The sequence below is a fragment of the Primulina eburnea genome, chromosome 1, assembly GCF_022965805.1.
Source record: "Primulina eburnea isolate SZY01 chromosome 1, ASM2296580v1, whole genome shotgun sequence".
Lineage (NCBI taxonomy): Eukaryota > Viridiplantae > Streptophyta > Magnoliopsida > Lamiales > Gesneriaceae > Primulina > Primulina eburnea.
Window position 1 is genome coordinate 60,085,519 of NC_133101.1, and position 23,683 is coordinate 60,109,201.

Below are 23,683 nucleotides of genomic sequence, written 5' to 3' on the forward strand. Positions count from 1 at the left end.
GATTTCAATTCATGAATGGAGTTGCACAAGCTCAATTCACATTTATCTACTTTATATTATTTATATAGATTTCATAGAGCATTTTCATCAATAAGTAGAACTGGAACTAAATGTACTTGAAACAACTCTGAACACAATTTAAATCTTTAAGTTACAATAAATGCTTCATTCTCGATCATATTATAGATTGCTTATTAAACATCTCATACATCGACTGCCTTTGTCATGAGAACGGTAAACAGTACGCACAAAGAAAGAGGAGAGAGAAGCATTCCCAAATACCAATCCATACGTAAAAGTATCTGCCTTCCATATGACGCATATCCAGATAATAAGCAATTACTGAAAATCATTAACAGTTGTCATCGAGCAAAAAGGTCAATGACTGCAGCTCACTCATCTAGGATTTGGTTGCTTTCTGTTTGGCCTTCTCTATGAGGGGTCTCAGCTGCTTCTTTTCAGCAAGTATCTTCAAGAAGTTGAACAAGAAAGGTATATAATTGTGCTTACGGCGTATATTTTCAGTTCTCCATTTCTTGAATTTTTCTTCCTCCATCAAAATCTTCTCTGTAGCAGCTTCGATTCCAGCATTTATTTCTGAAAGTGTTGTATTTAGCGATTCCATATTGCTGCCATCCATCATTCTTTCAGACTGCAAGGCGGCAAGCTGTTGGAGGATTCGCTCCCTCTTCCTTTGGAGTTCCTTGAGCTCCGCCGTGTACATCTCTTTCCTGTTCTTTATTATCGCAAGCAGATTAAACCTTATCTCGTTCTTTGAATATCTCTCTATACGATCTTGAATCACTGGTTGCACCATTTGTAGCCATTCCACACCATCTTGTCCATTGGGGCACTGTCCCAGGCTTATAGGTCCCTCCTTCAGTCCATCGAGCTCGTACAGTATGCCATCAACAGGTATGTAACTTATGAAGTGATAGACATCATCGTCTTTACCAGCAGACTTCTGCTCTTCAGGTACAAAGGGCTCAGGCCTCGCGAAACTATTGTGTGCCACACGAATAGCTTCACTATTATTGATAGCCAAACCTTTAAGCTCAGGTGGAAAGTTTTTCGTGAATTCTTTCAGAGCGGTCAGCTCTGGGCCGATATCAATGTCAGGGCTGTTAATCAGAATAGACAGGATAGCTTGTGTGGCACAAGCGTTGTTGATCACCTGTAATCATTAAAGAGAATTGATATTGCATTATCCTAAAATTCTACTACCAAACATCTGCCAAAATATATGGTATGGACATGAACCTGGCTGGCGAAAAATAAGTTTGGGCTTGGATCCTTAATAACCATACGATCATCCTTTTCGCCAGGGCGCCATTTGAAGAGGAATATGAGCCCATATATTGGCCTGAAAAACAGAAAGATCCAAAAAGTTTTGACAAATGAAAGAAAAAATACGACGAAAGAATTTTACAACAGCGACTAGGATTAATCGATTTACCGTAGACTATTTAGAGAATCGAGGTCAAGTGAATACAACTCCTCGACCTGCTCGAGAATAGCAAAGGAAGTAAGGAAGCTAAACCATAATAAGAAAATTAAAATATTCGAGAGAACTGAGTCGGCCAGCCAACAGAGTTTCATTTTTCCTTCAATCTTAAACCAAACTAGTCATTCAAACAATAATTTTTCAGTCGTGTCCAGAACAAAAAATTATCGTTACCAGTTTGGGAAAAGAAAAAAATACTTGTCACGAGATAACTCCAATTTACTTTCCAAACTTCCACTTTTGAATTATGTGTTACTCCCAGTAAAAGCAACACCAAAATAGTAGTACTTTCCTTGGGATAATTCTAACGGGATAAAAATTAAATAATAACTACCAGAATCTTCAGCATTATGACTTTTGAAGCTGCGGCTGAGGCTCTAAGCATCAGAGCATAGAGACTTCCCAGAGGGTAAAAATAGTGTCTTTCTTTTGGATACATGAACAAATAATTGGATTTGGTATTTAATAAATACCATGAAATAAAATAAAACTGATCACCAGAAAGTAGGATGTGAACATATTAACCTTTTTCCAAGTCCAAAGAGGGATCTTCCCAGGAACCCAACAGGAACCCAACAACTCAACAGCCTTTGAGCTTATCTAGCTTATAGTCTGGAAGCACTTATATTCATCTAGTCCTATCTGTTCAACAGGCAGAACAGCTTAACCCATCTAATATTTATGCAGTCAGTGTGAAATTATTGCGGTGAAACAAAGGACAATTTGAGATGTTCCATGAGATGCCTTACTGCAGCAATAATCTTTTCAGATGTGAACATATTAACCTTTTTCCAAGTCTAAAGAGGGATCTTCCCAGGAACCCAACTACTCAACAGCCTTTGAGCTTATCTAGCTTATAGTCTGGAAACACTTATATTCATCTAGTCATATCTGTTCAACAGGCAGAACAGCTTAACCCATCTAATTGTTGCAGCGAAACACAGGGCAATTTCAGATGTTACATGAGATGCCTTACTGCAGCAATAATCTTTTCTTTCTTCAAATCTGACCATATTACAATCATTCCCCCAAGTTAAGAAAGAAAACAGAAACTCATATGTATTCCAATCTCCCATTTCCAACTGTTTACTTAAACTAGAGTATTCGAGTTAAATAATCTAAAATTCAATGAAAAAGATTCACCAAAACAAAAGAAAATCCTATAGTGGGTGGTGTTGAATAGCGTATCTAAGCAATACAATCTCAATTTCAGAGCACCTAGCAAGAGGAATATGCATCAAAAACTATACCTGAACACCTTTAACTTGCATCTGCTGAATGAGTTCGGTGAAAACTCCTGCAGCAAGAAAGCAAACTCAATACAACGGAATGCAAAATTTGGGTTTCCTATTCTAAGCCCAGATAGAAGCTCAAGGGAGTGTTCCAACAGAGTCAATATGAGGAAAAAGCCAAAACAAATGCAGGAGAAATAACTTTAGCATAATTCATAGTATTGAAAGGAATATAACAGAGGTTTTCTCAAGTTCATTGAGGACATTTAGAAAGATGCGCTAAAGCATGCACTCCCTGGGATAACTTCCACTGAAACGTCAAGAGCCAAAAAGGAAAAAAAAAGTTTCTCAGCACATAGGCACAGAATCCGTACAAGATGGCAATATGTATTCACTGTTTGGCACAGTAATTACAAAGATGATGGTGATCCAATGCTACCAACTAGATAAAAAGATTCATTTGTAAAATTTAAGAATAAACAGAAGATTGCTGAACTGTGTTTGCAAAACGGAGGACCAAATTTTCACAGAAAAGAAGGTTCAAATTAGGTTGAATACATGGTTCACAATTGGTTTAAGAGCAATAATTTACTACTTTTACTAAACTGGTGATTCAGAAGTCAAAATCACTTGCCTTTGTAGCTTACTAAGTTAGTATATCTTTTGGATGACACTTCTGCGATCATGTGGGTCCTTATCTATACACCAAGGCTGCTAAACTTGGTCCTAAGTATCAAAACAATTTATTTGGCTACATTTTATGGTTTTAGTACTTAAGATCAAATGAGTCCAAACAAAACATTAGAACCATGTATTATCCTTTACAGCAGTAGAGATATGTAATGGAGGATATGAAGAGGATGCATCCTTATCACTCTGAAAAAATGTATGGGAAAACCAAGAACTGCATAATGAAAATAAACAGCTTTAAGAGTACAGATTTCATTCTAACCATCCTTTCAACACTCCAACAAAACAAGTATTAGAACACTAAATTGTGGCTTTATAGAAGAGAGCTCAAAAAACACCATTGGGTTCTCAGTAGAGCTCTTTCTCACATTGTACACATAAATGAAATAAGGATATGTCAGGAATCAAGATTTTCCTATCAAAGCTGCAAAAAATAGAATTTTTGCTATAAAATATCGACTCTTGAACGCCAAAAATAGTGAAATTCAGGCACCTCCCACTGAAGCGAAAAACAGATTAGCCATGACATTCCATTTCAACAAATAGGAACATAAGATGAAACACCAAAGAAAAACATACCAGGATCCGACTCAATAGTGCACCAAGACATGATGTTTAATCCAACTGCAAAATTCCAAATTTTACAGCTTAGGTTTATAAAAGCACAAGTTTTGTGCATTATACAATTCAGATTCTCAACGACGCTCGCAATTTAGACGCGGAAAGCGTTGAACACACACAACGACGCGCAATAACAAAATTAAACCTAATTAATTTCCACAAAAATACGCTAAGACGCACTGTCAATCCATATGAAACGAAACATACGAAGTCCCTCAGTAAATAATAGATTATTCGACTACCTACCACTTCAAGATGGGAGGCCGCGAATGGCGTCAGAGAGGCGGCGACTTACGGCGCGTTTATTACCTGCCTCGGTTGCCGAAGCTCTACTACGCTGCTTGGAGTTCTACGGAGAGTGGATAACAAAATACTGATTTATAATTTTATTTATTTGTAGTAAATATTTCGAATTAAATTTTTTTTGGAACAAGGATTTAAAACTTGTTTTTTAGGGGAAAAATATACAAATTTATTGTTAATACAATTGTATGTCACGCGGACATGCATAAATTGTTTTTATTTGATAATTTTTATGTAAAAAATATATATAATTTTATTAAAAATACTACTTATAGATTAAATATGACTTATTGAGATTATTTAAATTTTTAGATAAATTAGATATAAATGATAGGAAAATAAGAAAAAGATAGACAAAAATTACTAATAAACTCACGTCACATCGAAGTTAACTAATATATATTACGAAAAAAAATTATAAAGAAACTTTGATATCAAGTTCGCATACCAAATTTAGTTCATACGAGTTGTTAAGTTTAATAATATAGATATAGATAGTATATATTACTAAAAATAGAAAATTATATGATAAAATTAAAAAAAATTCTTAAAATTATTTAGATTTAATTTGGACGTGAGAATTGTTTTCGTGGATTTGATTGTGTAATAATATAAAATTATTTAATCAAATTATCCGAACAACTATAATATGTTCAATTTAGATGATAATCGAGTAATGATTTATAGTTGGCCCATGTAATGAAAGGCCCCATCGCTAATGTGGTAAGCTTATTTATCATAATGGACTAATAATAATATGGGCCGATATTGTTAAGAGTAAGCCCAACGCTTGAAGCCCATAGGCGTGTGACTGCCCACTCACGGGAGCAACAGTTGGTTGACCAAATAATTCACTATTATCGATTATTTTAAAATATAATACATTTTTTTAAGGTTCAAAATAAATAATCTAACAACAATTTAACTGATTTTTTTAATATTTTTTTGGCCTATTTGATTCTTAATAAAAACCAATATATTTTCTGTACATGAATGAATTTCGTCCACGTTTATTTTTATATATGAGGTTCATATTTTTTTCGAATCCAAACATGTAAAAATGGATAAAGATCGTTTGATTCAATCATATGGTATTGTTCCAGAGAAAGTCTTTTATGAGACGGTATAACGAATCTTTATCTATGAGACGAGTCAACCCTACCAATATTCACAATAAAAAACAATACTCTTAGCATAAAAAGTAATAATTTTTCATAGATGAACCAAATAAAAGATCTGTCTCATAAAATACACTGTCTCACATAAGTTTTGTCATTATTCCAATAACAACTACTAACTCATAAATCAAATCCTTATTCAATTTGTCATTTATTTACTTATGGTTTTTAGGTGTACAAAATTGAGTGTCATCATAAATATGGTATTTTCTCCGTCCCAAATATCAAAACTTGTGTCCGTCTTATCTTGTGTGAAAGGAGCCTTAAATGTTCTTAATTTTGCTCGTTGAAATTAGGTTGTCGTGTAAATTGTCCTTTGGGATGTCCTTCAAATCAGGACATACGTTTTCAACATATAGCATAGGATTCAACTTGCACACGAAGATGCTCTCCATTTCAAACCCCACCTCACAAAAAAAAAAAAAAAAAAGGTGTCACATTAGTGAAAGTCACGTGAAAATACTTATATATATAAATAAAATATATATATTATAGTATTTAAAAAAAATATGTATATGTTGTATTTTAAAATAAACCATAAATTTAAATTTGAGTAAACTCCATAAAATATAATCATATTTGACAAAAATTTGTGTGAGGCGGTCTCACGAGTAGTATTTTGTGAGACATATCTCTTATTTGGGTCATCCATGAAAAAAATATTACTTTTTATGCTAAGAGTATTACTTTTTATTGTGAATATTAGTAGGGTTGACCCTTCTCATAGATAAAAATTCGTGAAACCATCAACAAGAGACCTACTCATCAAATTGAGGATGTGTTTGCAGATATTTTAAAACTAATTATGAACTTTTTTTTTTACAAGTTTGTAGCCACGAATCTTTAAGTATTCTAAAAAATGATTATTAAATTTTCATTCACAAATTACGAAATGATTAATTTTTTCATAAATAATTATTCCTCTTATTTTATGAGTGACACCATGGTCAACAACTAGTTCAACCTCAACTAGTTGAGGGTTGAGGGTTGTATCAAATCAGTATACCTCCCAACCATATCATTGCATTTATTTTGACAAATAGCTAGATTCAGATAGGATCAAATTAAATTAATTAAAAAATAATCACATCTATATGTTTTCGTACATTTGTGAGACGGTATCACAAATCTTTATCTGTGGAACGGGTCAGCACTACCGTTATTCAAAATAAAAAGTAATACTCTTAGCATAAAAAGTAATATTTTTTATTTGTCTCACAAAATACGACTGGTGAGATCGTCTCGCACAAGTTTTTGTCATTATTAAAATTATTTATTAAGCAAAATTATTATAAATTTGGTCGTTGACGCGGAAGAAGCATTTAAATAAACTATTAATTTTGACCTAAAACATATAAAAACAGTTGAAAATTTGGTATTCATGGCCGCTAGCAAATAATTATGAACAGATTTTCAGTAGGCAACATTGCTACTTGCTTGTGATTTGTGAAGGGAGTTGGAGCCTTATTTATTGTATGCAGCTGTAAAAGTATAATCTTTATTGATAGTAATTTTTCAATAGAAATTTAAAAAATATTGCTCTGATTTTCAGTCTGCTGGCTGACTGTTGCCCAGAAGATCAATTTTGAACTTTTTTCTACTACTGCCACTACTCCTCCCGGTAAGTGATAATTCTTGATTTTTCCTTAATTATTTCGATATCTGCGTCATGCCATTTGTGTGAATGTTAGTGAGACGGGGAGGCCCACCTTCTCTACAAATGGGATTCGTCTCCCTTTTTATTAGCAGTGTTTTTTTTTCTTCCATAATAGAATACTGCCCAGTTCAGCGTTTGATCATCTTCTTCCGATTATTCTGGTAACTTATAATTGTTGTTTTCTTGCGATATAGATGACTTAACGCACCACATATGCTTATCCGGGAGAGGTTTGTAATGGTTTTCTTGTGAAGTGAGTGGACTTGTTGTGTTCTTGCAGGAAAAAGGAAAAGGGATGTGGTTTTTGGGGATTGGAGTTGGGTTGATTGGCATCGCGGGACATGCTACACCAACCAAACAGTTACACTGGTTGTCTTCTGTTTTTGTTGGGATTTTGATGTGCAAAATTGTAAGTTAGTTTGATGCTTGCCTTTTCTCTCATTTCCTGTATAATATTTGTTTGTACTGGATTTATCTGCGTTCGGTTCTTTTATGGGCATTGTGTTTTGTAACATAAGATATCAGTATCTTTTATTGATATCGATTGAATGAGGAAACCATTTGATTTTGGGAAAAGTTAGAGGGGATTTTTGTGCTTGTTAGATGGAGAGTTCTTCCTGGTCTTTTAGCTTCTCTGGTTACCCAGAGATGGTTTCTAAAGTTGTGCAGATGGAAGTACATGGATGGACTGACATGTTATCTCATAACACCTATAGGAGAGTACAGATCGAAAAGACAGTTGCTCGTGAAACCAAGTTCATATCGTGACATTGCTCTCCTTTAAAAGCTGATGCGCTCAGTGGGTTTCAATCGACGCCAACTAAATGATTGGCCTCCCCCAAAATAGCTCTTCCTTTCCAATATTAAACAATTAGTTGGTCCAAATTCAGAGACTTGAGTAATTGGTGGCAGAGTTTGCAACCTTTATTAATTATTACAGAATTTCCCGTGGGACCACTGAGGAATCATATCAACACAACATTGTTGGGTAGAGTGCACTAGCCTCCTCGTGAAATTTTGGAGTTGCATAGAAACCCCTAAGCTCAAACAACCTTGTATCCATAGTTGCATATGCATGCGCCTACTTTTATTTGGTATTGCTTATATCACATTTTATGTTCCGGGAACTGTAAAAAATAAATAAATAGATTTTAAAAATAAATAAGCTTTCTCTCACTTCGGATTTTAGGGTAAGAAAGGGGGACAGTTATTCATTTTTCTATGAGAAAAGTAAAATATTCAATAAATGATAAAATAATCAATCTGAATGAAAAATATCATATTGGGTTCATGTAGGACGCATTAGCTTCTTTCTAAAAAACATAGGAACTAAAATGCCTATAAATTTTATATAGGGGGTTTCATGAGGTGCTGGATGCACTTTAAACCAACATTGTTTAATGATGGCCTACCACTGTCAATAAGAAATGTTTTCACTGAGGATCTTAACTGAGGGTGTGGGCGTGGGCGTGAATTTAGAGAGCTCACAGATTCTTCTATTATTATGTTTTTTAATTGAGCTTATTATCAAAATCCCAATGTGTGGTGCTGTGATAATATCATAGAAAAAATAAATAAATTTACATTTATGCTATTGCCCTGAAGCAGCTTTATTCGCCTCTGTTTAAGGGAAGCAGAAGCTTCCCAATGCTGAAACAGGATATAGGATTAATTGGAGGAAGAACAATTTTTTCATGATTTAACATTCACTGTACGCTGGATTCGAATGATCTTTTATACTTTTGAATCCTACCAGTATTTTGCTCATCTCTACTTCTTTTTCTTTTTCAAAAAGAATCTCTACTTACCTTTTGAAGTGATACAATTTTGGTGTTGAAGGTCTATGAACTAACAGGTGTAGTCAGCGGTATATTCATTAACGGATATCCCAAGCTTGACAATAATCAGAAACTAGAGTGGAACAACAGGTTATGATTAATCGATTCTTTTTCAATTTGTCCCAAAGTTTATTATTGTAACCCAAATTTTGTTGTGATCAACTTATAATGATACAGGGGATTCTCCACTTTCCATGCAATTGTAGTAGCAGCTGGTTCTCTATATCTGTTGGCTGTTTCAGATCTTTTTGTTGACACACAAAACGAGTTGATGATTTATAGAACATCAAATCTATCCGACACTATAATGGGGGTAATGTTAATTGTTAACTACCATGTATAGTTGAGACGGTAATATATGATCCGGAATTTGATTTTTTTTTGCTGTTGAAAATCATTGCTATATTGCTTGAAATGTGTCTTTTATGTCGGTCAGTTTGTTGAGCCATGAAAGTGATCATTTTTTAATTTCTTGAGGCTGTAATAATGTGTATAATTGTAATAGCAGTCTGTTCTCTTGCCTTGAGGAAATATCTTTTCCCCAGTGCTGTGCTGATACATAGATTTGCAGCAGCATTTAAGTGAATGTCTCTAAAAAGACTAAATTGAAAAAAATCAAATGAAACTGTCTGTTTATCAGACTCACTTGAGACAACATTCTCCTCTTTCACATTTGCATTAGATTAACCTCGTATGCGATTATAAGTTTTGTGGATCTTATTTCCATTTCTCATTGATACATCCTCTCAGTTTTATTTTATTTTTAACATTCAGGTTTCCATCGGCTACTTTCTCTCAGACTTGGCAATGATATTTTTCTACTTTCCAACTTTAGGTGGAATGGAGTATGTAAGTACGGGAATCCCACCAAATTCGCTTTTCCATTTTTGTTATCATTGCCTATCTTAATATTTTATCTTGCCTTGTTTTATGTACTCGGAAAGTCTTGATATATCTTTCTCTTTTTTAAATGTTTGCTGTAACTTAGTTCACGGGAGAGGTTTTCATGTGGTGTTTTTTTTTTTTGGGCTAGGTGGTGCATCATGGACTCTCTATGTACTCAATCATTCAATCTCTTTTGAGCGGTCAAGCACAAATCTATATATTGATGGTTCTCTTTAGTGAAAGCACGACTCCATTTGTTAATCTGAGATGGTAAGATTAGGAGATGTTAATTTTGCAATATCCTCCTTTAGTTTGTCTCTTGAGGTATTATATTAATTCAGTTTCAACTGACATTCAGGTATCTTGATGTTGCTGGCTTGAAGAATTCTAAACTCTACACCTACAACGGCATCGCGTTGTTCTTTGGGTGGTTGGTATGTACAGTCCTTTTTACTGGCTTTCAAATTATTGAAATTTAATTTCTCGCTGTATTTGCAAAGTATTCACACAATTGTAAAATGTATTGAATGCGAAGGATATAATCCTATTCATATTTCCATGGTTGTACATCATATTAAGATTGTTGTAACATGTATACTTTCTTATTCAGGTTGCCAGGATTATCTTGTTCGTGTACTTTTTCTACCACATGTTTATGCATTTTGATCAGGTAAATTGACTTTAAATTTTGGTATTTGCTAGTAAGGCATAGCTTTCCCGCTTGGAGTTTTATGAATTATTTTGGACCTCAAAATTTTTAGCTGCTCTAAGTCTGCTCTCCCAGTTAAAGTTGGTCCCGGATTACTTTTGGGATCTTAGCCAATCATGTGGTAACACTGTGAGTCTGTCTATACAAGAAATCTTGGTGATCGGGAAATTGCTCTTTCTAAATTACTAGTTCCGCACAACCCTTATTCATAAGATGTCAACGTGGGGTTCAAAGTAAAACTTTGTTTCCATGTCAAATACTGTATTCTGGTTCGTATCCAGTCACAGATCTTGAAATCCACGCGCACCAAACTTTGTGGAGTGGGGTGAGTCTGCTATGGTCTATGTGGTGTTCTAAGGTTCACATCAAAATGCGAAGCTCGCCTTAGATATGTGACCTTATTTCGGTTTTTGCTGCTTCTATCAGGTCAAGAAAGTGTATCCAGTGGGATTTTACAGTTTGCTTACAGTGCCTCCTGTGTTGACAATGATGAACTTGTTCTGGTTCTGGAAAATTGCTAGAGGTTTGGTTAAAACCTTGAACAAGGCCAGGCATAGCAAATGACATTCTTCATGGTATACTTCTTTAGCATGCGGGGTTGCGTGTTGTATTAACATCACAAGCGTCGATATACTCGTGATATAGATATAAATTGTATCTTCAGGAAGATAAATATTTTGGGCTCGAGTTTAGCTGCATCAACGAGGCGACCCCAACCAATAATTGTCATTGCTCTCCAGATATTTTTTTAATAAAAAAATTAATTGGATCCCAAAACATGAAAATAAACTTCTTGCATTTAGCTACAATCGTTCTTATGCAATAAAATGTCTCAAATACATGTAACAAAATAGTTTTAATTAATATAATATAAGAGTATTTTTTTTTACAAATATATTAGAAATTTGTGTAATATTTAGAAAATTATATTCATCTTTTTGGGAAAAAAAGGTTACGGATAATCTTGTTAATTACTTTAAGGAAAAAGTAAATTAGATCATCATTACAACATTTTAAAATGTAGCTTTTCTTACAAAACTGATTTATGGGATTTGGTCAAATACTTTATTGACAAGAACTTCAAAAGGCGTAATAAAGTAAGGTTTATAGAATGGTCAAAGAGGGTTTGCTCCATTATTTTTCCTATTTTGTTAGAGATACGACTAAAGAGGGGGCAATAGGCATTAATTTAATTTAACTCATATTTATAGGGATGTAATCACATTATCTACTTTAATTAAAAAATAAATAAAGTTTTGTTTAATAAGTTTATTTGTGGAAAATAAGGTATAATTTTCGTAAATTAATACAATATATCAGAAAATAGTTGTTCTCGGCATCTATTTGGGTTAACTTGATAAATAGTAAATTTTATTACTTAATAAGATTTTCAGTTTTTTTAAAAAATAAACTACTAGACAACTTGTACACAACACAATTGATATAATAAATTATCAATAAGGAGATCTCTTGTAAGACGATCTCATATATTTATATTTGTATCTATTATAGCCGTCAAAACGGATTAGGTCTATTAGACTACATGTCTCGCCGTGATAAATTGATAAGTTGAGTTACGGTTTAGCGGCTTGTTAGAAAAAATATGTTTTTCTATAAATTTAAACTAGAATTTAATTTGTTTGTAATTAAATTTCTATTTATATTATTAATATTATTTGAGTATGTGATTTTTTATACAAAGTATAATAATTGATATCAAAGTTTTATATGATTTGTTTGGTTGTGACATTTATTATTTGTTATGTTAATGTGTAATATTGTTAATATTTTTGTTTCGAATCTCAAGTATTAGTGTTGTTTTCGTAATTTTTATTATTTTTCGGATAGAACCGCCTTGACTGCAGCTTGCAGTGAGACATGTCGAGGTTTTCCCAACTCCGCTGATTGGAGGACCAATCCGTTTGAGAGCTCTAATACATGTGAGATGCATCGATTCGATCCATATCTTAAATGAAAATATATTTAAAATACATATTAATACAATACATATTAATACAATTTCATAAATGGGATCATGTCGGATATTCATCTCATAAAATTGATCTGATAGCCTTATAGAAGTCTTCGTGACTAATAATTTACTCAAACTATAGAAATTCCAAATCCCATAGTCTTGAAATATTGAGCAAACTGTTGCTTTCTTCAAAAATTACATCGTTTTTGAAGAAACAAAGTTATAAAAAAATTCTTTCTAACATCATGAGATTTTTACATAAAGATATAAAACTTTTTTTATTCAGTGAACTTTTTGAGCTTCATATCTTGGATTTCGCTATCGATCGCTAGGTCCCGGATTCCCAGAATATATAACCTTTTCTTCCTTTGATTTGTCGTCCTTTCAAAATTTTCAACGATTCATCAATGGCCTATGGCAGAATCCAGCACTCACCCACTTTTCATTTTAGAAATTTTTCAATGAAAGAGTAACATATAGGTGATATAATTGCACCACCCACTCCACAAACGCCACCAAATCTTCAACATCGTAAAGTGAATTGCATTTCAACATGTGGAGAACAAGTACCGGCTCAAATCTACTGAAACGGGCATTTGATTCAGCCATCCGGTGCTCCAGGCCCAGACCCGTTTCCCAGTTGATGGGTTCATTGTTTTATCAATTCTGTAGCTCCGCCGTGAGCGGCGGTGGTAGTGTGAATGAGAACGATTATTGTGGTGAAACTACGATGACTTATGCGGAGGCGAAGAGGCTAATGAGGTTGGTGAATGTGAAGTCGTTGAAGGAGAAGCTTGGTATGGAGAACAAGGAGGTGATCACCTACAGAGAGCTGTTGCGCGCCTGTGAGAGCTTGGGTGTCGCCAAGTCGGCGGATGAAGCCGCCGCGTTCGCTCGAGTTCTGGATGAGGCCGGCATCGTTTTGCTGTTCCGGGATAAAGTTTATCTTCATCCAGATAAGGCATCAGATTCACATTCTTTATTTATCTAATTATATGTTATATACTTTTATGTGAATCGGGGTGCTGAATTCCAACAATAGGGAATTATTTATAAGGGTTTCTCGGGTTTTGTGAAGATGATCTTGATTTAGACTTTGGGATTCCTACAGTTGAATGTGGGTTGAAGAAAGTGGGGAAGAATTATTTGATCTCCGATGATATCTTAACAAGAAACCGGGTCATAATTGTTTTGTAATATGATGAACTGCTAAAGCCTCGAGTTTATTTAAATTAAAGATTGAGTCAAAGGTTACATGCTATCTTATTGGGGAAAGAATAGTTGAGCTCGTGCTTCTGATGTAAGATATAAAGGGACTGTTTGATGTTTCGAATTATTGTTTGAAATGCCCAAGAAATCATTTTAGTTGTTTGTTTGATCAATGGCGAACAATCATATCAGGATGAAATGAAACAAACCATTTAACACTTTTTCATCTTTACCAAAGAAGGCCTCTTTGTTTCAATGCCAGAAGAACCAAATCAGAAAGCTTTTGGTTAAGCAGATATCAGAAAGTACACTTTTTTTTTTTGAAAGAGATTGTGATTCTTAACCAACGAGTTACGATTGTGTGTTGCCATCATTAAGAGTCATGAAGCAGTTAATAGCGATGTGTTTTTTTGTTGTTGAGAATATCATAGCCATGTGTTTTGTGTAGACTTGCTGGTTAGTTTCGAATACCAAGAGCACAGCATCATTTTTCTTTCAATGTGTATCTCTTCAGGTGGTTGATCTGGTTCGGAGGGCAGTTCCTCTTGATCTTTTACCTGGGGACGACCCATGTAAGGATGAGCTCAAGAAGCTGCAGGAGAAAAAGGAAGAAATCGACGTGCTTGCACACAAGCAAGTACGCCGCATTTTGTGGACTGGATTGGGGCTTGCTGTGGCGCAGGTCGGATTTTTCTTTCGTCTAACATTCTGGGAATTTTCTTGGGATGTGATGGAGCCAATTGCATTTTTCACTACCACCACGGGAATTATAATTGGCTATGCTTATTTTCTGGTAACTTCAAGAGATCCGAGCTACCAAGATCTGCTGAAAAGACTCTTCCTCTCAAGGCAGCGAAAGCTCATAAAGAAGTATAACTTTGATATTCAGAGGTTTTTGGAGTTACAGAATAAATGCAAATTGCCGGTGGATTCGTGTGCATCCATCAAACGACGAACGGGGGTGGAATTGGATCCAGAGGACCTTTTACACGGTCACTGACATCACGCAATCTATCCATGTTATTGATTTATAGGCATATTTTGACCTCACAAACTAAAGGCTCCTTGCTTTACAAGGATTGCGCCTAAATTCTTGTTGGTTGCCTCAGCAAAGTTATTCAACGGAAGTAAAAATTATATGTTACTCTATTCTGCTAGTACTTGGAAAGATGTTCTGATGCTGGTTATTTGTCCTAGCTTCTAACTATTTACAGATAATTTTGTATACCGGCTTCGTCGACATTATTCTCAAAGTATACATTTTGTATCATGAAATTATTGGCTCACTGGTCCTACAAGTGATGAACTAGGAGCTATTTCACAACATATATATGAACTATTATAAGATGTAGGTTGTGTGTCTCTGAGTATACAGCAATAGCGCATCAAGAAATACAAAAGAACCATATAACAGAGTTCCATATCTGGCCATAAAAACCAAAAGAAAATCCACCTTCTAACCGGCAAAATATTCAATCATAAATAACTCCAAATCCTGGGAACTTCCATAAACTCAACACTTAAGATACTATACTCGAAGAAAAATCTTTCTGTATGCATCTGCCTCTTCAGCCATTTCAGCTATGCTTCTGTCTTTTCTCTCTCTGTCGAGATCAAGCTTCTGCTTCAATTCCTTCTCCTTCAAATCAATCTGTACGACGGGTTAGCAGCAAGAGACAAAATCCTTTTGCAAATGAATAAGATTATAAGAAAATATTGTATCTCACAGCATCGTAGATCTCATCATTTTTTTCAAAATCGCCAATTTTGCGGGGGAGTATGTGAATATGAACATGCGGAACAGTCTGTCCAGCCTGAGGTCCATCCTAAGGTCACAATAAAAATGGAGATAGTAACAGTCAAAGAGCAGAGACAGCTACTAGAGAAAGGAATATTTCATTAATTTTAGGTTCATCACAAGTACATATACATAATCATAATGAATTTACTACTACGTCTAAGTATCCATAAAAAATTGTCGATTTCAGCTAAAAATATATAAACATATCAATGCCGAATCTCAAAATACATATCAATTTGATTTCTTTCTTTGTTTCTTTCTTGTTGGGATTGATTTTTGTGTTTGAGATTTTTCCCCAATTGTCATGAAGGTTGTGGTCAGAGATGTTGAGGTCCAAGGTAATTTCAGATAAGATATCATCTTGGAACAAGGGAAAAGGAGAAAAATCTGGAGAGATTAGTTCTTTCAAATAAAATCGCAGGAACGGCAGTAATGTGGTTGTGTTCATGCATGCTTTACATGCCTTCAAAATGTCAAGAGTTTAATCTCAAATATTTCAAACGAAGATGAATCAAACAACATATAGTTCCTATGATATCGTTAACTTTTTGCAGGTAAGATCATGTAGGTGCCACAAACAAATGGATTAACTAGTACTTGGTTTGTTTCACTAGATAATGTCACAGTTTGGAGGAAATTGACTAGATGGTTTATTGGAAAATTACTCAACTCAATTAATACGTAACAGATGAAGAAACACGAAGACCAGAAGAAAAAACAAATGATCACCCTCAATAAAATAATTTGTGATCTTACTTGGATTGCAAACGTAAGTGAAGATGCATTGTGGTATGACTCAAGTTGGCTCCCCACTTTCTGTGCCATAAGCCATAGATCACTGGTCTCATCAGCACTAAGATCAAGAAAGCGTTTGACTTCACGCCTCGGGCAGACAAGCACGTGTATGTTGTGTTAAGTCAACCAAATAAGGAAACACGACCCTGGAGTGGTTATATTGTATTATCTAATTATGTTTTAATGGCTTCATGGATTGATATAAAATGCAGAGTTCAAGAAATCAAAAGAAAACTGATAGAAAGGAGAATCTAAACATGGCTGTGCTATGATGTTGAAGCATATTTGATAAACCACAAACTTCCCAAGCTAGTAGCAACCCCTTGAACTAACACATTTCAAGAACTAATCAGGACTCTGCTGTTCATTCAAGAAAACAAAATGGCAAAGTAACAAAGCAACAATTCATCGTATCATCAGATCAATTTATTCTACATATATCTACCCTCTAAATCTGTGTATGGCACTACAAGCTCAACTCTACCACTAAACGCTATTCAAATATGGAAAGCCGAGAGGATATGACCTGAAATGTGAAGAAACAGAAAAAGAAATCAGCAAACCCACATGGAATAAAATATTCAATGCAAATGTCAATGATGCCAGACTCCAGACCACATAAAAATTTATGCTTTTCCATTTTCTTACCATTGACGCCTATGAATTTAGCTCATAACGACTCTAAACAGAAAACATTTGCGAAGATGGTAGAATTCAAGCTCTTGCCCCTGACTCGTAGAGAATCATTCTCTTTTTCATAAATATTAGAGCAAAGACATGATGCCAAAACAGCAGTTATATCATCAAACAATAGCAAACAAAATTAGACCCCGACTACACGGAGGACTCGACGACTCGTGAATTTCGTGCGTGAATTGGTGGATTAAACTTTCACTTAAAATTCGATTTTGTTTTTACTTCGATCGGCTAATAAAAAAATATTCTTATCATCAAGACATCGCAAATATAAAAGATGAAACTTGCATACCAGGAACAAGAGGGCGGAGATTCACGAAAGCAAATGAAAGCTGAGTTGAGTAGAACACTTCCCTCGGGTCGATTTTGTATGGGCCAAACATGTAACTCTCAGAATCCATCTGGGCACAAAATTGTCAAGAGAAAGATCAACAAGACAACAATCACACACAATCATTCCAGTACTCGGAGAAAACAAAGGTCAAAGCTCAACACTTACCTCAGTAAGCGGTTGCATGAAGGAAGAGGAAGCTCTGGTGAGATTAGAGGGAACCCTGGTGAGAGTTGCAGCGGTAGAACGAAGGAGAAACGTCGTGGGTGTGGAGGGGTGCCGTAAATGTAGAAATGGTACGACGAATTTAAGGGAAGAGAACAAAGGCAACGGCTTTAACATCAGCGTGGGCGACGCCGCTGTTGCAGTCTCTGAACTAGCGAGGTAAAGTCGTGGCAAGAAGACGACACCAATGGTAAAGTCGTGGCTTGGGAATAATTAACTTCTTTGTCATTTATGATTCTTCATAAAATTTAAAATTCAACTCATATACAAAAATTGACAAAATATAAAAAAAACAAAAAACAAAAACTTTTAAAAATTTGTTAAATCAGTGGATTTTAATAATTTTCCAGATTTAAATTATTTAAAGGTTTAAACCAAAAGTCTTAAATTTAAAAGATTACAAAAATGGATTAAAGGTTTAAACCAAAAGACTTGCATTTTCCAGATTGATAAGAATTATAATTAATTCTGAAAATTTTGAAGACAATAATTTATATCACTACTTGTACAAATTTCCTGTTATTTGTTAATATACTAATTTCATATAATTTTTCAAAGCTAATATTTTAGGTTCAGAAAAGAATATTAATGAAATAAAAGGAGCGAATTGAAATTATCCAGTTACTGACGGAGGAGCAGCCACTCAATTTGCAGATCTCTAGGAAACGAAACTCGCAAAGCGTGAGCGGGGAAGAAGAAACAAAAATGGCGTCTTGTACGTGGAATCTCTGTTCTCTTCGGGCTGCACTCCCTTCTGTTCATGCCTCTTCTTCGGGCCCTTCCGTTTGCTTTCCAAACGGGCCCACCCCATCTCGCCTCGGGCTATCCAAGCCCAGACCCGCCCCGAGACCTCTCAACTCTTTTGTGGGTCTCACCTCTTTGCACCCCCTCCTCTCTTCCCAAGGTACCGCATTTACATTCTTTTGTAGTTTTGAGTTTGAATGTTGATTTTTTTTAATGCTAGAGTTAATGTTATCATGTACTTCGAGAATATCCCCGGATTGTTATTTGTACCTGGATAGAAGAGGACGTGGGTTTTATGCTTTTACATGCTTGTTTTTGCCGCTACCTTTTACTTCGTGCCTTTTAATTGAACTAGTGATTTTTCGAATTTATTTGTTCTTTCTCATTGAAATTCTTTGTTCAGTAGTCGCAATTCTTGATGTTCAGTTGTGTTAAGACATGGGATTGGATGTAAATTTTTAGCGATGACTGTCATTTTTAGTTTTTTATATGTATTCATACAAACGACGACACAGAATTGGCAGAGTTGTGTTGAAAAATGCTATTGATTCAAGTGGATGAAAACTCCTTCCCCCACTTTTTTTAGCTGATCAGTTTAGAACTCAAAAACATAGAAAATGTGGAATTTTATGGCATTGAAGTTGAGATTTTATTAAGAAATGAGTGACAGATTAGGAATATTTTATCAGTATATATAATATATTGTTCGCAACTCGCAAGGTAGTTTGGGTCAATGATACTATGACTGGTTCTTTTCCATAATCTGTCCATATATTTATTTCATAAATTGGGATATCATATTTAGCAGCACCACTTGTGAAAAAACTTTAAGAAATGTTTGTCTCCATGTGCTTGTTAGTGTGTTAGTGATTGTTAAGTGTGATATCAATCGTTCTGGGATTTAGCTTTCTTTTGGGCATGGCCATGCAATTTGCTACTTTTGTTGGTAGTTATTTGATTTGGTTAGTGCTGGATTATATACTACAAGTTGTGCCAATTAACTTCATGTCAATATGCTGTGAGAGTCTTCTGATTCAAGTTGTTTGAAGAAGGCTCCATATTTGAGCTCTTTCATCGTTTCTTCTTGTTCTGTATCTATGTTATGGTGAAAGTGGTTCAGGAAGTATTTAGTTGAGTTTTTAGTTCTTGGGAATATTGAAGAATAGATACCGTGTTGAGATAGACTTAAATTTGCAGCATTTTTCATGAGCTAGCGACTGTGTTATCCTTCACGTTTCACAGTTTCAGCATCAAGTCTCCTTCCTTTTTTAATGGATTTGAATTGAACAGGGCATTTGTTTGATGCATCTTAGTAATTGAAGAAGAATAAGGCTTTTGTTAATTACGGATCTTTCACAAGAGTGAGAATAAATCATGAAGTTCGAATTTTTTTTCATATTCTATGAACCCAACTGCATAAGCAGTGTTCTGTTAAGCTATTTTTTGTAATAATTTATATATTGCCATCCTCAAATTTCTCTTGTAATTTAAGTTTTGTTTTAGGTTGTAACAATAGAGTGGAAAATTGTAACTTGTCAAATCTAAATCATCTTTCTTGATGGTGCCCAAATTCTACAATGTCAAATGATTGTCAAAAATTGTACCTTGAGATAACCTTTTTTTTTAAAAAAAAAAATGTTGCCCAAATTCTACAATGACAATTTTTTTCTCCACGTTCTAATTCATGTAATGAGTTGTACTTCTGCAGATTCTACAAATTTTGACCATTCATTCACCGTGATTGACAATGGTGGACGAGTTTCCGCCATGAGACACGGGAGGAGGGTGCCAAAACTTAACCGCCCCCCTGATCAACGTCGTGCTCTTTTACGAGGTTTGACAACTCAACTTCTGAAACATGGCCGTATAAAAACAACAAGAGCCAGGGCCAGTGCAGTGAGAAAATATGTCGACAAAATGATCACTCTTGCAAAGGATGGTTCTCTACACAAGAGAAGGCAAGCCCTTGGCTTCATCTACGAAAAACAAATTGTTCATGCCTTGTTTGCGGAGGTCCCAGAGAGATACAGTGAAAGACAGGGTAGGCTATACAAGGATAATCCGAACTCTACCCAGACGAGGGGACAATGCACCCATGGCCTATATTGAGCTTGTCTGATTGATTCGAGGACCCTCGTCTGTTTTAACAGTTCTTGAAATTTTTGTAACAAATTATTCTACTCTGTTTATATGTGAAAGATACACTTAATTGTTCTTTCCTTGGCTTTGCTTTTAAAGTGAATATGAATTTATTCTCATATTTGTTTGCTATGTCTAAACTTATATTAAAAAATTATATAATTAATGTTAAAAATATTATTATTGTATTGATATCTAGAAAATATATAAAAAATAATTGTAATTATTTTTAGAACACACCGGCCAGTTTATGAAATCAAAATCATGGGGCAAGTAGCATATAGCATTCATACGAAAACTTGCCAAAAAAAATCCGAGACATAGATTTGACGCTATAAATACAATTTACCCCAAAAAACTTGGGTTAAGAATAGAGGGGGCATTTGGCAATTTTCTCAACTGGAGGGGTTTATGAGATGGAAACTCGAGGGATAAGGGGACTGTGATTACATCAGATAAGATTGGTTGCATTTGCGCTGCTATTTTGCCAATCAGATTCAGAGCTGTTGCTTAAAACCGAGAAACGAAGAGAAATAGCGAAAAAAAAGTGTCTTTTACCATAGGAAAAAAGTTAAAAGTAAAGTTCATTTTTTGGCAGCTATGTTGGGTTGTACTACACTGAACCTGGGTTGTTTAGGTGGCGTGATGCTGAATGCTCCCGTCCACAATGCCAGTAAACCTTTCTTGATCCCTGCAACGAAACCGCTGCCCTTGTTGAATTCTTCGAAACCCATCAGCAGCTGGAAATCAAGAATCTCAGTGAAAACGGCAGTGGCTGCGGTTGATTCCTCTGATCCAACTGAGGCGGTTAGATATTTCTCTGCCTGTTTGATATTTTAACTTCTCTTGTTCTTTATTTAATGCCGTCGATCAGTAAAAGCAGGGTGGACCAAGCACGTAGCTTTGGAAACTTCCTAATTCTTTTTAGGAAAATGAGACGTGGGTTTTGATTTAATGTCATGGTTTTATTTTCAGTGTTATGGGTTATATATTTTCTATATGTTTTCAAAGGAATGTGTTCAGTGAGATGTAAAGCCATAGGAAAATCTGTTTAGCTGGTGTGATATTGCTTTATGGATATTTAATTTTTTTTTGTTGTGAACCTAGAATTTAAAATTTAAAAGTGTAAGCACATTGTTTAGAATATAATAAAATAATTGAATAGGTTTTAGTGAAAATTTGGATTTCTAAATGGCGACTAAGTTGTGAGTTTTGAAAATGTGAGTGTGAATATTTTTTAGGAAAAATTATGAAATGATATGGTTATATTTGGTTTTAGGATCGCCTAAGGTTATGTCATATGTGTTGACTGAGATAAATGTTGGTTTGCTTTTGTGAGAACAGGAAGAACAAGCTGAGAAGAAAAAAGCATATCATTTTCTTGTGGCGAATGCCAAATTCATGTTGGATGAGGAAGAGCATTTCAAGGAACTTCTAGCTGAGCGTCTCAGGCTTTACGAGGAGAGGGACAAAGAGCAAGATTTTTGGCTTGTGACTGAACCTAAGTTCTTGGACAAGTTCCCCAATATTACCAAGAGACTCAAGAGACCTGCTGTTGCTCTTGTTTCAACCAATGGCACTTGGATTAAGTAAGAACGATAGTTCAATAACTGCAGTGATCAGTACACCTTATATCATGAAATATCTAATGGTCAATACGTCATTTAGCGTAAATTTTGGCTTAAAGAACATGAATTGTGAAGTCCGTCTTAGATTAAGATTCATCTACATTTTTATTCCGTTTTTTATGTGGCATAGCTTAGACGTTGAATTATCGTGTATTTGGACTAAAACTGTTCCCTGACGAAAGAATGAAACCGAAGTATAAATGGGCTTTAGTTCACTAAACGGAGGCAATCGGCCTGATCAGCATGGACATGTGGATATCTACATATGCTCAGACTACACGCTGCTAGAGTTGGGTGGTGTATGAGTGAGGATTTGGTTGAGAGATTGAAATCTGTGATTTCCTTGTTGGCTTGGTCTTTAGCCGAGTACCTAGAGGTTAGAGGGGAAAAAATTTTAATAAACTATTTTCACAATTTTTAGGAGATTGAAAAATACAATACCAAACCAAAATTGGAAGATTTTTGAAAAAAATCAAGAACGATTTTCTACGCGTGGGGCAGTTGTCCACCCTATACTGAATGTGGCTTCGCCACTGGTTTTAACTGAGCCTAATTGTGTAAACTCGTGCATCTCTTTGGTTTTTTTTTAACATTTTATCTTATTTTGTGCTATTCCATTTGACAAGAACAGGTTGGGTCTGGAAACTTCAACGTGAAAATGAGTGAATGATTTTGTGTTTTGAATGTAGGTTCATGAAGTTAAGACTGGACCGCGTGTTGCAAGATAGCTTCGAAGCTGACAATGTAGAAGAGGCTCTGGCTTCAAATCCTGTTAATCTCGAGTTTGAAAAGCCCGAAAACTGGACAGCTCCTTATACCAAATACGAATATGGGTGGTGGGAGCCGTTCCTTCCCCCAAAGACATCATCGGTATGAAGAGCAATATATTTACCCTTTTTGTGACAGTGTACGTTTTACAGTAGATTCCAATTGTTAGTGATGAGATGGTGTCTTCAGGGACACAAAACGAAATGCATGTCTTTAAACTTTTTCAGATCTGTTTCATATTACTTCCCTCAACCTCTAACTTCTGTTTACTATTACTACTCCATTATAATGTCTAGCCTTGTGGGCGCCTAAGGTGAACTATTTCACCTTTTGGAGCAATGTCTAGCCTTGTTGATCAGACGTGAAACCGATATTAAACCGTCTTTTCGTCAGCTTTGTACTATTTCTTGATTTTTAGTTGTTGCGTTCATGGACATGTTTGTCCAAGCGATCACCAATAACAAGGACATTTCCACAAGTCCATCCAAAGTTAAGACATTATTTATGAATAACAATAATATTCTGCTACAAAATTTTCGGATTCTCGTGAAAAAAAAAAAACATTTTTTTTCCCTCCACGGTAAATGTGAATTCCCTTCTTAAAAATAATTAAAAAGAGAACTATGAGAAAAAATCGATTTATTCTATAACTTTACACAGATTCATGCACGGACGAGTGTGTTTGATTCACTAGTCTCCTCGAATCGATTGCGAAAGTTGGCTCGTTCCACTCAAGGCAAATTCGGGATCTCAGT

At 35.1% G+C, this 23,683-nt stretch overlaps 6 protein-coding genes across 12 annotated transcripts; 4 read left to right on the plus strand and 2 right to left on the minus strand.

Annotated features, from left to right (window-relative positions):
* Positions 1 to 128: 128 nt before the first annotated feature.
* On the minus strand, positions 129 to 4,440 carry LOC140835835 (ubiquitin carboxyl-terminal hydrolase 2-like). 4 transcript variants are annotated; one of them, XM_073201247.1, is made up of 6 exons: positions 4,294 to 4,440; positions 4,006 to 4,050; positions 2,755 to 2,801; positions 1,457 to 1,503; positions 1,261 to 1,363; positions 129 to 1,174 (listed from the first exon to the last, which is right to left on the minus strand). In XM_073201247.1, the coding sequence occupies exons 2-6, from the start codon at positions 4,034 to 4,036 to the stop codon at positions 401 to 403; spliced, it is 1,002 nt and encodes a 333-aa protein (XP_073057348.1). In that variant the 5' UTR covers positions 4,037 to 4,050; positions 4,294 to 4,440; the 3' UTR covers positions 129 to 400. The 4 variants fall into 4 exon arrangements, with proteins under 4 accessions (XP_073057348.1, XP_073057352.1, XP_073057355.1 ...); XM_073201251.1 differs by having other exon boundaries at positions 4,343 to 4,418; XM_073201254.1 differs by having other exon boundaries at positions 4,357 to 4,416.
* Positions 4,441 to 6,915: 2,475 nt separating this feature from the next.
* On the plus strand, positions 6,916 to 11,346 carry LOC140835850 (uncharacterized). 4 transcript variants are annotated; one of them, XM_073201264.1, is made up of 11 exons: positions 6,984 to 7,001; positions 7,081 to 7,149; positions 7,301 to 7,346; positions 7,466 to 7,594; positions 9,025 to 9,113; positions 9,201 to 9,336; positions 9,798 to 9,872; positions 10,057 to 10,178; positions 10,267 to 10,342; positions 10,519 to 10,578; positions 11,044 to 11,346. In XM_073201264.1, exons 4-11 carry the CDS (start codon positions 7,481 to 7,483, stop codon positions 11,179 to 11,181), a joined length of 810 nt encoding a protein of 269 aa, XP_073057365.1. In that variant the 5' UTR covers positions 6,984 to 7,001; positions 7,081 to 7,149; positions 7,301 to 7,346; positions 7,466 to 7,480; the 3' UTR covers positions 11,182 to 11,346. The 4 variants fall into 4 exon arrangements, with proteins under 4 accessions (XP_073057368.1, XP_073057362.1, XP_073057373.1 ...); XM_073201261.1 differs by having other exon boundaries at positions 6,920 to 7,149; XM_073201272.1 differs by lacking the exon at positions 7,301 to 7,346 and having other exon boundaries at positions 6,923 to 7,001.
* A 1,553-nt stretch (positions 11,347 to 12,899) lies between these two features.
* LOC140835867 (calcium uniporter protein 5, mitochondrial-like) lies at positions 12,900 to 15,249 on the plus strand. The gene is made up of 2 exons (XM_073201280.1): positions 12,900 to 13,553; positions 14,316 to 15,249. Exons 1-2 carry the CDS (start codon positions 13,146 to 13,148, stop codon positions 14,799 to 14,801), a joined length of 894 nt encoding a protein of 297 aa, XP_073057381.1. The 5' UTR covers positions 12,900 to 13,145; the 3' UTR covers positions 14,802 to 15,249.
* On the minus strand, positions 15,210 to 17,868 carry LOC140835877 (bifunctional bis(5'-adenosyl)-triphosphatase/adenylylsulfatase FHIT-like). Its single transcript, XM_073201291.1, has 5 exons — positions 17,593 to 17,868; positions 17,384 to 17,494; positions 16,359 to 16,505; positions 15,529 to 15,627; positions 15,210 to 15,452 (listed from the first exon to the last, which is right to left on the minus strand). The coding sequence occupies exons 1-5, from the start codon at positions 17,764 to 17,766 to the stop codon at positions 15,330 to 15,332; spliced, it is 654 nt and encodes a 217-aa protein (XP_073057392.1). The 5' UTR covers positions 17,767 to 17,868; the 3' UTR covers positions 15,210 to 15,329.
* Positions 17,869 to 18,259: 391 nt separating this feature from the next.
* On the plus strand, positions 18,260 to 20,712 carry LOC140835891 (large ribosomal subunit protein bL17c-like). The gene is given in 3 exon segments (XM_073201305.1): positions 18,260 to 18,553; positions 20,102 to 20,436; positions 20,438 to 20,712. Coding segments are annotated over 3 exon segments (609 nt in total). The 5' UTR covers positions 18,260 to 18,354; the 3' UTR covers positions 20,513 to 20,712.
* Positions 20,713 to 20,969: 257 nt separating this feature from the next.
* Positions 20,970 to 23,180, plus strand: LOC140835884 (protein YCF54, chloroplastic-like). Its single transcript, XM_073201297.1, has 3 exons — positions 20,970 to 21,339; positions 21,877 to 22,121; positions 22,850 to 23,180. The coding sequence occupies exons 1-3, from the start codon at positions 21,133 to 21,135 to the stop codon at positions 23,034 to 23,036; spliced, it is 639 nt and encodes a 212-aa protein (XP_073057398.1). The 5' UTR covers positions 20,970 to 21,132; the 3' UTR covers positions 23,037 to 23,180.
* Positions 23,181 to 23,683: the final 503 nt, after the last annotated feature.